At 49.5% G+C, this 15,680-nt stretch overlaps 1 protein-coding gene across 1 annotated transcript in view; it reads right to left on the reverse strand.

Annotated features, from left to right (window-relative positions):
* The window catches only part of Prmt8 (protein arginine methyltransferase 8), a 79,661-nt gene extending 64,403 nt beyond the window's left edge, over positions 1-15,258 (reverse strand). The window contains exon 1 of the mRNA XM_051173222.1: positions 15,143-15,258. Within this exon, the coding sequence (XP_051029179.1) occupies positions 15,143-15,217 (75 nt within the window). The 5' untranslated portion in view covers positions 15,218-15,258. The remainder of the gene's footprint in view (positions 1-15,142) is intronic.
* Positions 15,259-15,680: the final 422 nt, after the last annotated feature.

Raw genomic sequence — 15,680 nt, forward strand, 5'->3', positions numbered from 1 at the left:
GCCCCTCAGAATGTTCTGGGGAGAGTTAGAGGGCGAGCTGGAGGAGCTGAAAAAGATTACCAGCATGCTTCATTTCCTTCCGTGTAAAAGATGTGGCCAGGCCAGCTACTGCCCCCCATTCTGCAGCAGCAATGGTCAGCACCAGGCTGTTCCCTGGCATTCCCAGCAGGCATTCCCGGCACCTCTGGCAAGATGAGCCAGAAGGTCTTGGGGCCACAGCCAGCTCCAACACTAAGTCAAACAGGTGCTCAGGAGGGGGCAAGCCACCCACCGCCTTGCAGGAGCAGTAAGGCAGGGTGGGTTCAGGAGAGCTTAGAAGATGAACACAGCACCTGACACATGGCCCCAAAGCCGACTCTCTGACTCAGACAGAGCCGCTTGTCATCAAGGGGCAGTCACTGACACCCTGCCCCCTCCTCTGCCCAGATCCTCCTTGTTCTGGACTGAGGCTGGAGAAAGAGTCCAAGATCTGCTAAGTCACTTTAGGCTCCTTAAAGTGAAGCATTAGTGCAGCAGGCTACTGTGTAGTAGTCACTGTCTGAAGGTGGACCGGATAGAAGCCTCTTGAAAGATGTACGATAGGGCATGGGTCTGCCTCAGCCAGGTGCGGAACGAAATTCACAGCTGTTATTAAACATAGTCCCAAAGCTGCTGACATTCTTCAGATTCTTGCTCCCTTTGTCAACATGCTTGGAAAGGACTGGTAGTGGAGAAGTGACATGCAAGAAGGCCAGAGTCAGATTCCAAAGACACCTGGGAACAGCAAAGTACAAGCGGTCTGATAGGCTACACCGCAAAGAAATGGTTGCTCTTTGGGGGTTCAGTTGACTTGGAAGAACAAATTAATGCATGGGAACTCCTAAAAGGACCTCCAAAATCCCCTGCTGTCAGGTAAGATGTTAAGCACATCTACAGGTCCCTTCATCTACCAAAATGTAAGAGAACTTAACCAGGTGTGACCGGTACAGAGGCCTGCAGTATTTATTGGGTTAGCATCAGAACTGTGGTGGTGGGACAGCGGAAAACCTCTGGTGCCGTGACTCTTGGTTTCACAGCACTCGGGAGGACAAACACAATCTAAGCAAAGGTCAGCCACACAATAAGGAGCTGTTGAGTGCGAATCTGACCCTCATCCTAAAATTATTTAATTCTCACTAAGCTTAATGAGCTGGAGGACACTGATCTTCCCTGACAGCACACTTTCAAGCGGTCCTGAAGCCATTATCCCTGGTTATTAAAAGGCCTTTCCATAAAGCAAATGGATAGCAATCACCTTGCCTGCTTTTCAGAGAAGCCACCATGCTCCCTGTCTGCTGGCCTCCAACAACAGAATCCAGACCATGGCTTCTGCCTCTTGGTTCTCTACTTTGACTACAGTGCCTGGTATTAAACGGGGACCAGAGAAAGTAGAGGGAATGGACGAGGCAAGTGGAGGCAGTTCTTCCTTGGGGCTCAGGGCAGGTCCTCTCTGGCTTCACCAGGTCATGTGACATACACTGTAGAGCTGGAGGATGGACCTGAAGTGCTCAAAGGTCCTGGATCACCGAGGGAGTGGGGCAGGGTGCAGGCTCAACAGAGCCTCTGAGACATGCCACCAGAGTGCCCTGCGGCAAAATCACAGAGCTCCTCAGTGCAGGCTGCCCACACAGTTTGGGTTTCTTTACATCGGAGAGTAGCAAGTATCTATTTTTAACCATGAAGATAAAAGAATGAGAGGCAATGCTGAACCAAGAGCAGGTGTGCATCAGAGGAACCTGGGCCACCGTAGGAACAGAAGTCTAATGTCTTCTGTGTGTGCCCCCTTAAGCTCGTGTGATGAAACATTTCATCTCCAGCTGGTGCTACTGTTTGGAGAGGTCATGGGACCTTTGGTAAGAGTAGATTGCTGGTGGGACATGGGCCCTGTTTGGTAGAAGTAGGTTGCTGGCAGTATGCCATGCAGGTTATATGCAACTCTTACTTCCGGGTTAGTTCTCTCTGTTTCCTGACCCAGCCACGACATGAATGTCTCTCCCACAAGCTCCCACACGTACAGAACTATTCCACTAAGCCTTCCTTTCCATGGTGGGAAGACCCCTCCGAAGCCGTGGGACAAAGCAAGCCTTTCCACCTATGTGTCATCTGTGTCGGATGTTGCTGTCAGAATGACAAGGAAAGTGACTGACGTAGGGTGTCATATCGACTTCCCTGTGCAGAGGCACTGCGAGAACGTAGTTAGGAGAGCATTATGGGTAGTTCAGATCCTAGACTGAGGCATTTAATTTATCTCAGAGCAGCCAGGGATGACAGACCAAGTAGAGGGAGCATACTGGTAGATCTAAACAAGTACCTAAGATGTCTAAATGGGGCTGGAGAAATGACTCAATGAATAAAAGCACTTCCTATGAACCAGGAGGATCTGAGTTCAAATCCCCAGGACCCATCCATGTAAAAAGTCAGGCATGTCTGTAACTCCAACACTAGGAGGGGCGGAAATAGATTCTGAGAACTTGATGGCCTGCTGCCTTAGCCAGAGAGCCTCCTGTGCAGTGAGAGAGCTTGTCTCAAGGCAATAAGGTGGGAAAGGGATAGTGAAAGACACCCCATGACCTGTCTTGCTCTGGCCTTTGCACGTTCAGGCACAGGCGCCTACATATTCACATGCGTACACCACACGTACCTATGAAACACACACACACACACACACACCAGGCGTTATTGAAGAGAAAGTCTAGGTTTGTAGCTTTGGTGACTGAATACTCGGTAAGATGAGGATACACAGAGCAGAAGTGAGCGTTGCAGGACAAAGAGGAAGATCAGAGATGGACATCTGAGGACCCTGAGGCTCCAATGAGACACCTAAGTGGAGAGGTCCTGTAGGGAGTCAAACATGGGGGTGAACTCAGAGGAGAAAGCTCGGTTTGCAACGCTGCTGCGGTTGAGAAGCAGCACAGATGAACCAGGAAGGAGGCTACAATACTGTGACAAAACACCTGAGGCAGGCTACTTAGGTTACACAACTCACAATTCCAGGGAGAAGCCAGGGACAAGGATGAGGTCGGTCACCTGGAGAAAGCCTGGGAGCGAGAGAAGGCAGCCCAGTCCCCAGCCCTCAGGGAGACCATTGCACAGGACGCACACATGATGGAGATCTGAGGATGCAGAGCCCCAAACTCCGAGCTCTCTCCACAAGGCTCTGCCTCAGTATTCCCACAGCTGCCTGTGACAGTTCATCTTGACTATCAACTTTGATGAAATCTAGAACTGCCTAGGAAAGACACCACTGTGAGTGTCTCAAGGGAGTTCCTGCGTTGTTTTACATATGGGTGGCACCATCCCGTGGGCTGGGTACCTGGAATGAATACAAAGGAGAAAGCAAGCACTGGTGTCCAGTTCTCTCTTTCCTGCCTGTAGACATAGTGACACAGGGTGACACAATCATCCTTCCTGTCCCTTCCTCCCCACCCCACCCTTCCCACCCCTTTCCCGGCTCCTCACCCTCCTTCCCCGCCCCTTCCAGTCCCTTCACCGCCCTTCCCTACAATGAACTGTACCCTCAAACTGTGAGCCAAAATAACCCCCCTTCCTTAAATTGCTTCTGCTGAGTATTTTGTCGCAGCGACAGAAAAGGTAACTGGTCCACCAGCCTCATTCTTACCACGGCCCACATGTAATCCCGCCCCCCTCCGCTGAGATGTCAGACACTACCTCTATCTCAGAAGCTCCAACCAGCAATTAGAACTGCCTCTATGCATTCTGTCAAACAGATCTCAAGCCACGTCTGATGAGTGTGTAAGGGTGCGAACAAGCTTGTCTGCACTATGCCTACCCACTCAGATGTGGGTACGAAGACCCCCTACAGAGGCACATCCATTCCCCACCCCCACAGCCTGCCAGGACTCTTTCACACCGGTTCTCCCAGACCATTAGAAGCAACTGTTCCTACTCTGAACTATAAATTTTCCGCCAACAGCAAAACAAAAGCTGGGCGAGTAAAGTCCAAGAGGAAGAAACCATTTGTCAGGCTTCTTGGTGTCCAAAGTCGTTATTAAGCATAATGCTCCTGGCTACCTGGTGGAATGTGCTTTGTAATCCCACAGGGAGGAAAACCTGATGCCCCCCAAACCACCCTGGGTTCACACTGGGACCCTCAGCTCTAATTTGAGCAAAGGGACATGGAAAGAAATTCTAATACGAGGGGATGGGTGCTTGCATATGAGACTCAGGTGTAACATCATGCAGCCATCAACTAGTCCTCCATTCCCTGGCTCGCTTGTGCAGCTGTAGGCAAATTTAGGCGAATGTGTGTTGCTATTAACACAGGATAGTCCTTAATTAAAACCCTGTGTACACTTGTCCTGGGCTACGATTATTTGCGGATTCTCTGATGGACCCTCATCAGAGAACTGCTGCCATACCTGCTTGTCGGGGAGAGACGAAGTCCTTGAGTTGAATGCATCTGCCGGAATCCCAGCCTTTCGTTCCCTGGGAGCCCCAGTCTTGAAAGGCCACCACTTTACTTCCTCTAGCAGGAAATTATCTCCCACAATGCAGTGGCAAATAGGGCCCTAATTGATGAATTTGTTAATTGTCACTCCCTTTCTGGTGCCATTAGCCCAATTCAGTCCTACTTAACTAGACTAGCCTGGGCCAGGTCAAGCACACAAAATCTTCTCCTGAGGGATGTATGGTCAGGAGGGGAGGAAACTTAACTCCTTAATTAACCACGCTATCTGCCCTGCATCCTGGGAGACTGGGCCTCTCTCTCCTGTCTATCTTCTTCCCTCGTGCCTCAGTTTCTCTCTGTTAAGAACATGAAGGAGAGTACTACAATGGTATAGTAATTAACGGGTAAGGGTTGGTTTTGGTTGGTTGGTTGTTTGTTTTAAGGAGACAGATTGGGGAGGGGCACAGAGGCACCGGAGCCATTGTGTGATTTGTCTGGAACACCATAGTCTGGCCGAATGATGTTCCCATCCCCATTTCCCTCAGATTTGCTGGTATGTTCTGAGATTGTACTTTTGTTGTAGATGTTACCAGGTGCTGACCCTCCAGGGCTGAATGAGCTCCCAGTGTGGTGCCTTATAGAGAATCCCCTTCCTCCTGTGACAAGGCTGTTGCCATGGGACCAGGGCACCCTAGAGCAGCAATGTTCTGCGGACCTGTCTCCAGCTGTCTTTTGACCACCTGAATTTGAGCCTTTCCTCCACTGCTTGGCTCCTGCCTCTGCCGCACAGACTGTATGATGTCATCAGCTAAGGCTCTTTGTCTGCTCCCACTTTTAAGACTCTGCCCAGTAAGCCCAGGTTATGAATGATGGCTCATGTTCCTGAGCACAAACCTCCATCTAAACACTGTGCTCAGCCTCACTTAATGCTCAGGATGACCCTAAGGGATAAAGTACTGTCACAGATCATGGATGAATGCCTGGTGTGGATACATGGAGTAACCTGTGAGAGCTGGCAAGCAGCAAATAGCTAAGATCACAGTTCAGCCACAGAGGCCAAGAGCCTGCATTCAACCTGCACTCAAGGCCAAGAAATCAGTAGCCGAGTTTTTACATTTAGTAAGTACTTAGAGGCTGGTTGTCCCCTGCTGCCCAGAGTAGCCTTGCCATTACACTGCTGATGGGCTCACAACTCTGCCACTTAAATAACTCTACTGGAAATTCTCAAACAAATTCCCTGCAGGGCTACCCCACTAGTCCAGTTACAGGTCAGCAGATGTCAATCAGTTGTGGGCTCTTTCCCATGCCTACAAGTTTATCTGGTAGGTAGGACAGAGTCAGGAGTGGCATCATCGGTAAAGGACTTGTCATGGACATATGACGACCTGAGTTTGGATCCCCAGCACCCAAGCTTAAAGTAAGAACTGGAGAGAGGATCTCTGGATTTGTTGACCAGTGATCTTGCTGGATTGGCAAGCTCCAGGTGTAGGGGGATGGCTTTTTTGAAAAAATAAGGTGGAGGACACCTGATACAGACCTCTGGCCTCTATGTATACACACGTGCAACATGTTTGAGCAATGTATATGCCACACAGACAGACATGGAGAAAAAGGAAGGGGAAAGAGAGACCTTGTGTCAATAACAGAGCCCATGGCAATGCAAAGCATTGTGTTCCAGCTCCCTACTGACTGTATACTCTTGGTCAAGACAATTAACCACTGCAAGTTGCAATTTCTTCAATTTCAAAATGCAATTGATAAGACCTGCTTTTTTTACTGCTGCTGTTAAGGAAAACAGAGCCCCCACAGCATTTACTGTGCCCAATGGAAATGAAAAAAACAACATTAAACACGATCGCTCTTGTGATAATTGCTACGGCTCAAGGAAAACCCACGATAAGAGACCCTGGGTGGAGTGAGTAGCTAGGTGAAGGGATGTGGGGAGAGGAAAGGGAAGCAGTGATGAACTAACCTGCATTGGTCAAACAACGGTCCAATCATTCATCAGCCACGTTCTGTACACATTACTAAGTGGCGGGTGGTACTGGGTGAGCCTACAGGTTGGAATGTGCCCCTCTCAAAAGACGGATTTAGGAAAGTAACTGTCTTGGATTTTTTTTTTTTTTTTTTAATGGTGGTGGTGGTTTTGGAACTTGGGATTTTGTTGACATTGTTGTTAGTTTTGTTTTAGTTTTTTGTTTCTTGCTTTTCATTTTTGTTTTGGTTTTGTGTTTGGGTTTATTGGGTTGTTTGTTTTTTTCAACTTGACACAAGCTAGAATCATCTGGGAAGAGGAATCTTAATTGAGAAAAGACCTCCATCATATCACCTATGGACAACTCTATGGGTCATTTTCTTGATTACTGATTGGTATGAGAGGGTCTAGTTCCTTGTGGGTGGAGCCCCCCCTGGGCAAGTGGTCCTAGGTTGTGTAAGAAAGCAGGCTTAGCAAGCTATGTGGAACAAGCCAATATGTGTGGCAAGCTTTTTCTTTGGCTGCCAGCTCACAAATAACATGGAAACTTATTATTAATTATGAAAGCTTGGACTTAGCTTAGACTTGTTCTCAACTAGCTCTTATAACTTAAATTAACCCATTTATTTTCATCTACATTCCACCACATGGCACTACCTTTCTCTGTACTGCTCATCCTACTTCCTCATGTCTGGTTGGTGGCTCTGCCTTTCTTCATCGTAGAGATCCGTCTCCAGAAGTCCCGCCTGACCTCTTGCCTAGCTATTGGCCATTTAGCTTTTTATTATGCCAATCACAGCAATACATCTTCACACAGTATGTAAACATTGGGCACTAGATAAAGTGTTTAGCAAATTATTCTTTATCAACAAAAACTTGGAAGCCAGATATCAGGGTGAGAACCTGATTGATGAGAGAAGTGGAGGAGAGGCCGATGACCTCCTCTCTCTCCTTCTCTCCTTCCTTAATCCAAAAGGGCCAGGAATCTCCTAAGCCCCTCCCTATTACTTCCCCCTGTCTTTCCATATGTCCTCAGTCCTCTGAAACCTCTATGGCTAATTTTGGTCAGCTAGTAGCTAGCTCTGCCCTCTGATTAAAAGTAAAATTTTTGTCAGTCTTGGGAATGTCAGAGTGTGATCAAAATATAAATAGTATTTATATCAAGTAGTATATTATGCCAAGTATATAATAACAAAAGCATAAGTAGTATATTATACCATAACAAATAAGCAGCGCTCCTCCATGGCCTCTGCTTCAGTTCCTGCCTCCAAGTTCCTGGCTTGAGTTCCTGCTCTGACTTCCCTCACTGATAAAGTATGACCTGAGATTTTTAAGCTAAGATAACCCTTTCCTCCTCAAGTTGACTTTGATCTTGCTATTCTATTACAGCAATAGAAATCCTAACTAAGACAGTGACTTTATTTGGGATTGCAGTCTTAATCATGAAATCCCACTGTAGTGGAGGAGGGTAGATAAGCAAATGGACTTCTAATGCACACACACACACCACACACACACACACACACACACACACACACACACACACACACACAAGACAACAGAACACCATGTGAAGATGGAGGCAGAAACTGGAATGCTATGTCTCCAAGCCAAGGAATGCCCAGCACACTTGGCAACCACAGGAAGCTAAGAGAAAGGGAAGGAACAGACAAGGACGCTCGCCAGAGCCTCCAGACTGAACCAACTGCTGGCAGCTGGATTGCAGACTTCTGGCTCCCAGGACTGTGAAAGAAAAATTCATTCTGTTTTAAGCCACCCAGTTTGTGGTACTCTACTATAACAACACTAGGGAATGTAAAATGAGTGGTGAAACCAAAGAGATCTTTTAAAAACAAACAAACAACACAGTCTTTAGTGAGCACTTCATTCCCACCAAGTAGCAGCTAGCTTAGAGTCCAGATATAATTAATGCTGATGGCCTGGAGTTTAACTTCCAAGGCTGTGAACTTTATTAGACAGGAGTGTGTTTTCCTAGCCCACCAACACAGTCTCCAGGAGGAGTTGCATGGATGCACAGGGGAAGGGGAGATAGTTGTCTCCACCATAAGTTCTGACGAGTCCTTGTTGTCCACAAGGCATTTCTGAGGACTTGGGAAGTGAAGGTGGCAAGATGGTGGTGGAGACAACAGCAAGGTTCCTGGAGAAGGGAAAGCAGGACTGAGGTCTGTAGTGAGATAGTCCTTCTGTGGCACTGACCACGCCCATTGGGGGTGGAGCCATAGGCGGAAGTGACCTGTGGAAGGAGGTCGGAGGAAGAGCCGGGAAAAGCTCTCTTGCTGGCAGGACTCGGACAGGAGCGCATCTGGTGGAAATTACTGGTGTTCATCTGTCTAGGCTGTAAGTTCTTTCTCCCTGAATAAACATCTATTCGGCCTATTTATTTATCCTGATCCTTATTTAACCGCAGTATCTGGTGTCAGGAGTGGGATTCAAACCCACGCAGACATACGCAATAGAGGTCTCTTTCCAGATGTCTCCCAAGCCCACAGGTCCTCATTCTCCTACTGATTTTTCCTCCCTTTGTTTTCATTTCTCAGTTCTTGCCTTTGGTTTTTCCCATGTCTTTCCAGGCTCATGAAATTGACAAAATGTAGGTTTTGGTGACTAGAGAGTCAAAGTTTAGGGTCTTGGTTCCAACAGCCACACATGTGAGGGCCTTTGAGAGCCACCCCAGTCATCCTTGCCTTGGTTTCTTAACCTGTCAATGGGAATAGCATGTGTCTCATGGTGTCTCATAGGATGGAAAGGGCATCTAAAGGTCATATGAAGAAGGAGCTCTCATTGTGCACAATTTCCAATATCTATGTGAAGAAAAATAGAGCTTTGGATGATGCTATGTATGGGTCAAGATGTACCAGAAAACATGCCCAAAAGGGCAGAACCAGAAATTTGAAGATCTCTTTAAAAGGGGCCGAATCATCATTGTTCTAAGACTACAGAATTGTTGTTCTCTCTTTGTCCAGATTCGAGTTTCTCTGGGCTCTAAGACTGTGACATTATAAACTGCACAGATTAAACTGTTTGCATTTGTCAAAAAAAAGTACACAATAAGACACTGTCTTTAAAAAGAAGGAAGAAATAGGAGTTGATAGCTAAACCCTTAGCTAGAAAGCTAACCGCCTAGTTTTACAAAGGTGACTGTAATTACAATATGAGAGGACGAACAGGCTCAAATTCCAGGAAGAATTTTCCAACTACTTGAGATAACTAAGAAACTAAGGGGACCATTTTCTCTGAAGCCTTTTGACAAGAGACCACTGAGTGAGCAACTATGCATCTTGGGTAAGGGCATTCAGAGGCAAAGCAATGACGAAGCAACTTTTTGGAGGTCCCTCTCCATCCTCCATCCATTTACTGCTTCTGTTTGCAAAGATGAAACCCCCTGTGTCTCATACACACAATAGCCTCTTGCAGTTACCTTGGCAGCTCACACATTGTCAGGCTGCCCATTTCTTCCCTGCTGGTACAGTACAGTCCAAGGTGTAAGTAGTGTTTTTACAGATCTTTGCATGTTCCTCACTGGTATGTGAGAATCACTTCGAATTGCAGTTAGCAAAGAGGAGGAAATGAAGCTCACTCCCAAATTGGAGACAGGAGTGTTGTGTTTCACCCTCTTTGACAGCCAAAAGCCAATTTAGGACTCTTACAAAGCCGGATTTGCCAGGGGGGAAAAACATGTGGGTATCTTCTTAATTCTCCTAAACTCACTTCAGGGCTGAAATCAGGATTTGCTCAAGAAGGAAAAATGGATGTGGATTACGGATTAGGGGACATTTGAACAAGAGGAGCAAGGAAGGGAGGAGTCCACCCAGAATGAACTTCTCCTGGCAAGCTTCTTATAAGATGTCAGAATAACAGTCAAACACCAAGTGTTGGCCAGGAACGAGTCAGTCTCATGACACTAGCACAAGCCTGAATTATTTAATCATAACAGCAATCTTCTGAAATGGCTGGCCCAACATAGCAACGCATCTAGGGAGTCCAGAACTGGACTTAAAACCCAGATACCTGACTCCATGGCCTGAGTAGGTATTTGGTGGCCACATTCTTCAGAAAGAGATTTAGAGGCAGCTGCCTCCTGCCTCCTCTCACTCCTGTCTCTCAGCTCTCTGACATTGGGATAATGGGGCCATGCACTTCAGCTGAAAGTGAAGCTGAAGCTAATGGAAATTAAAGTCTATGCAGCACTTGGGAAGTCAGCTCAGTTATCCCCACAGCTCCAGCTGTGCTCATGGGTACCCAGACTCTGCCATCGCTGTAGAATCTTCCTCAGTCTGTGATGAATCTCTTTCTGGGACAGCAAGTCAACAGAACATTCTTTGAAGTGATTGTTGCTAAAACTGTATCTTTTTTCTAGCCCTGGTGTTCTCCTTTAGGGTGATGGATCCCCAAGCAAGTAGACAGTAACCAAGAATTACTACAGAAAAACAGAGAAGGGTCCGTTAACCCCCTGGCTTGTAAGAGGCCCTTGTGATTAATACATTTATTTTCTTGTAGATGAATGTCCCATAGCAAGAGGCAATGATTACCAAATATTGGATAGGTCCCTGAGTAACAAAACTGTACTAGAGTGCTTTGAGTATTGCAACATCTGGATTCCCAGAATCTTAGTTCATTGTGAGTACTAAAGGACTGCATTAGCTCAAGCACAGCTGAAGAATACAAGATGGGAACCTCAACTTTTAAAAAGCCAGAAGGCTTTAGAAAGTATTATAATTACACAAATCAATTCAATCTACACATTATTTACTGTGTGGCAGATACCAAGCCCAAAATAAGACATGGTAATAACAAAAAACAAAAATTTGCCTATCCAATTGGAGAAATGGACATGTATGAAAGATGATCACCTTGCAATAAAAAGGCAAGAAGCAGGCAGCACAAATTCCCAAGAAGAAGTGATAGATTGCTCTCCCTAGGGAAAGATGTTAAATGAGAGATCTGGGAAGGCTGCTGAGAGGAAGCAACATTTGCTTTTAGTTTTGCAGATTGAGGAAGACTTTATTCTCCCCCAGAAAGGAGAATGGGAAGAAGCATCATAGATGGAGGGGTGAACACAAAAGCATTCAGGCCTAAATTCAGCTGTCTCGGAGACTCCCATGGGGCAGATGTTGAAGGGCCTTGTCCACCACGCTAAGGACCGTGGGCACCTTGTAGGAAGTGAGGTAGCACCTAAGTTTTGAGAGCTGAGCTATCAAAGCAGAGTTCTCCTTTCAAAAGTCAGCCATGCGGATGAGACTGGACCAGACATGGCCAGCTGCTGGAGGCTAGGATTGTAGCATAGAATCCTAGCATAGAGTTAATGGGCCTCCCTTGGGCACTGAGGGTTGACTGCAAAGAGTGGACACGGAGGCTCTACAGATGTCACAGAAGGCCCCAGCACCAGGCTGAAGACTTAGCTCACTGGTAGAGTGTTTGCCTAATAGTCACAGGGCCCTGGGTTTGATCCAACTACTGCATAAATCCCAATGCAGTGGTGTCCCATTCCAGTACCCAGAAAGTAGAGGCAGAGCAATAAGAAGTTCAAGGTCACCCTCACTAGTCCAAGGCTTGTCTGGAGTACAGGGAACTGATGGCAAGAGGAATGTAACTGAGGGCGCACGCGCACAAGAAAGCAGGAAGTGAGGTCATGGCCTGCCCTGGGGTATCCTTACACCATACCCACAATCAGCTCAGAATAACGTTAGGGAACCAAAATCGAAGTGACTGAAGGTGTGCCCAGGACCAGCTATAGCCACAAAGCCTTGCACTGGAGGCTCCATACCCTAGCTTCTTACCTTGCACTGGGCCTGGGGACTGTGGTCACAGTACAGCATAGTTACCCCTCACCACCCCACCCTGCCTGATGACTGCCATCTCTTTCCAGATCTTTTCCTTGTGAAAAAAAAAACTCCTCTCGGCATGCCATCCTCTCAGCCTCCCTCCCTTCCAGAGCAATCCTCTCCTCCCACTCCCCATCTACTCCCATTCACACATGGTATCTTGCTAGAAATAGCGAGAGTAGGGCAAAGTGCAATGAATCAAAAGCGAGGGCAATCCATGTTCCCAGCCTAATTTAACTCACCAGCTGGCTGTAGGCACTACCTGGCCTTAAGCTACTCTGTGGCCTCATATAAAATGAGAAACTCACACTAACCTTTGCTCCCCTGTGGCCTCACTGGAGTGTGTTAATACCAGCAAGAGGCCAGGAGGATTCAACAGGGCTCTCCAGCAAGAGTGTCCATCAACCTGAGAGGTCTTTGAGGGCAGGAGCCAGGCCACTGGGGTCTTGGGGACCTTCATTTTCCTGGTACAGAATGAGCAGGGACCCAGATCTCCACACATTCATAGGGTTGCTCTTGCCATGCAGGCAATGCACCCCCACAATACCCCACTTTGGAAGCACTGCTTTGCTCCTAGCTTATTCCAAAAACAGCCCGCCCGTTCCTGGAGGAAAACCAAGCAGTAGTCACGAGGCCTGGATGCCTCGCTGGGCATGTTTGTTTGACCAAGTCTGTGTTCCATCCTTTCTCCAAGGAAGTTGCTAGAGCTGAACTTCCTCCTCCCTTGATTCATTATGTCTCCAAGAGCCCCCAGCTGGGCCCTTTCCTATCAAGATGCCTTTATGCCCCGCACACCTCTCTCTGCTCTCTGTCTTCCTCTCCGTGTGTCTCTGTCGCTGTCTCTGTGTCTCTTTTTCTCTGCCCCTTTCCCCACCCCCTCCCCGCCCTGTCCCTCGCCGCCGCCTCTACTGCTGTTTTCATTGATGCCTTGAGCAGAGCTGGCATGTGCGACTGCTGAGAAGGGGGAGCTTGGAGCAGCGGGGGAAGTGAGTAAAAATAGCCTGTCGCGCGCGCCGCTCTGCCTGCTCCGGACGCCTTTAACCCTCACGGAGAGGGAGAGAGCCACAGCCGCCACTGCACACTGCGGAATGTGGCCCGGGTCTGCACCAGACTCCGCGCGCCAGTCCGGGTGATGGCGGACCAGGACCCACGAAACTATTTTTATTTTTATTTTTAAAGACAAGCAGAGCTGAGGTGGGGTAGGGAAACACAGGGGAACAGCTATAGCTACTGAGCTGCAGGGACTGCTACGTGCTGGCTAGCCCAACACTTTACCAGAGCTCGGCCTTGAGACTCCAAGCTATTTTTAGAAGCCTGTTCCTCGGGTGGGCGATCAGAGGGCGGAGGGGGAGGGGAATGGAGAGAGCTGCTCTGCTGAGATGCTGAGCGCCTGGTGCTATACTCGGTTTCAAAGGTCTGCTTTCGGGCTGGGGGTGGGGAAGAGGATGGACCAAGGAACGACATGCGGGCTGGCTTTGCCCTAACTCAAGGAGAAAACATTAGCTGCTGAATGTCCCGTGTCTTTCAAGCTCCAGAGCATGTTTGTTTCAAAAAATCGACAGTTGCCAGAGCATGCTGCCTCTAGTGCCCAGGAAATGGGAATTCTTAAGCTTTGCTGCCTACACTGTGGGGTGGGGGATGAGTTGTGACCTCTAGGAAAGAAGGCCGGGGAGGGTCTTCACGTTGTTTTTGCATTCCCGCAAGGCCGGGACAGTTCCCGCGCCACACCCCCATCCCCGCCCCACGCTGCATATGGGTTACCGTATGTGAAATGTACGGCAGCCCCACCAGACACCGGGCTATTAATAGAGCCCCGGAGTTTGCTCTGTGTCTTTTTCCTGCCACCGAATAAGGCATGATCACACACACCCCACTCCGCCCCCACCTCGGCACTCGGTTCCTCCAAGAAGGTAAGGGGGCTGACCACACCGATCCCCTCTGTGACTACAGGTGCCCAGAGCCAAGGAACAATCCCTTTGTAATGACAACAGGGTCAGAGCTAGGTGAAAGAACAGACTTGCTCTGGACTCAAAGCCCCGCTGGGCTCTCTGAAGATCGTGGCAAACTCCGGAGTAGAGAAAGGGCAGCTAAGGAGCTGCCCTAAGGGCTGCCGAAGACGGTGGGCAAGAGTATCATTTGCGGAGCTAGAGCGGCCTCCTTAAAAGCTGCTGCGGGACAAGTGACCGCAGACCCGTTTTGCGCTGCAGCCTAGCGCGCGCAGCCCCCACCGCCTTGTGCAGGCTCGGCTGCGGCAGGCGCTGTCCCTGGTGCTGAATGGGGCCGCGGTCGGTGCGCCCTCCCGGGGTTCTGCGCTCCCGTGTCTCCTTTAGCACTCCTGAACTGCAGACCTCCAGTCCAGCCGCGGTGTGGGCTGGAGGGGTCTGGTTGCAGGTGCTTGAGTACCGCCATCAGGTCGGCCCCTGAGGCCGGGAGCTCTCCGCGGTGCTGCTGGGACCCGGAGGTTGGGGACCGCCTCGAGCTTGAAGGATAAAGCCCAGGCAGCGGTGGGAGATGGTCGAGGCACTGCAGGGAGCAGACCTGGCCCTAATATAATCCACCTCAGCTCTGCGTAAAGCCGAGATCCGAGATCACTGTAGGAATCCAGTGCACAGGGGCAAGGGAGCAGGGTTGCCCAGGGTCTGGGACTTGGGGGGAGCAGTAAGGGAGCAGCGCAGGTGGCAGAAGAGAGTGCTGGGGGTGAAAGAGACTTTTGCATTTTTAAGAGGGGGAGCTGAGACATGCACAGTCGCCCCCCCTCTCTCTCTGCCGCCAGAGACACAAGCCGGATGGGGAAAGTTTGGCACCGCGGCATCGGTAGTGGCAACAGCCATCGCCAGCACACTGGGATCTGGGTGGGCAGCAGGGTCGCCCAAAGCCCCGGCCCGGTCGCCTCCTTACCTCCGTGTTTTCGACTGCGTTCTCCGCCATTTTCCTCCGGAGGAGCAGGCAGCGGGAGGAGTGTTTCATGCCCATAAGAGCCAGCAAAGGTTTGGGGATTCGAGATAGTAAAAAGAGAGAGAGATGGGGGGGGGGCTGGTATGGCTTTAAAAGAGAGCCAAAGAATGCGAGAGGAAGGGGAGAAAAAAATCCCCAGTCAGCCCCTCTGCCAGAGCGTCCTCCGCGACAATCGAGCTCCGTGGAGTCCCTTCTGCGGTCGCCACTTTGTTCACGTTTCCTCGCTCCTCATCTGCCTCGCGTCCCTTCGCACGCTTCCAAGTTCTGATCGAGCTCGCGACCCCCTCCGCGCCCCTTTCCCCTGCGCTGCGGGCTGGGCGGGAGGGAGGCTGCCCCGCGGGCTCGCCGGCTATAGCCGCGGTTCCGAAGTCCGGCAGGAGGGAGGCGGACGCCAACTCTCCCAACTTCTGCCGATCGCTGGGCGAAGCAACACGCGTCCTGCTCCGCGCTCCCGGGGGCTGAGCGGGTGAGTGGGGGCGGG

The sequence above is a fragment of the Phodopus roborovskii genome, unplaced genomic scaffold, assembly GCF_943737965.1.
Source record: "Phodopus roborovskii unplaced genomic scaffold, PHOROB, whole genome shotgun sequence".
NCBI classification, from domain to species: domain Eukaryota; kingdom Metazoa; phylum Chordata; class Mammalia; order Rodentia; family Cricetidae; genus Phodopus; species Phodopus roborovskii.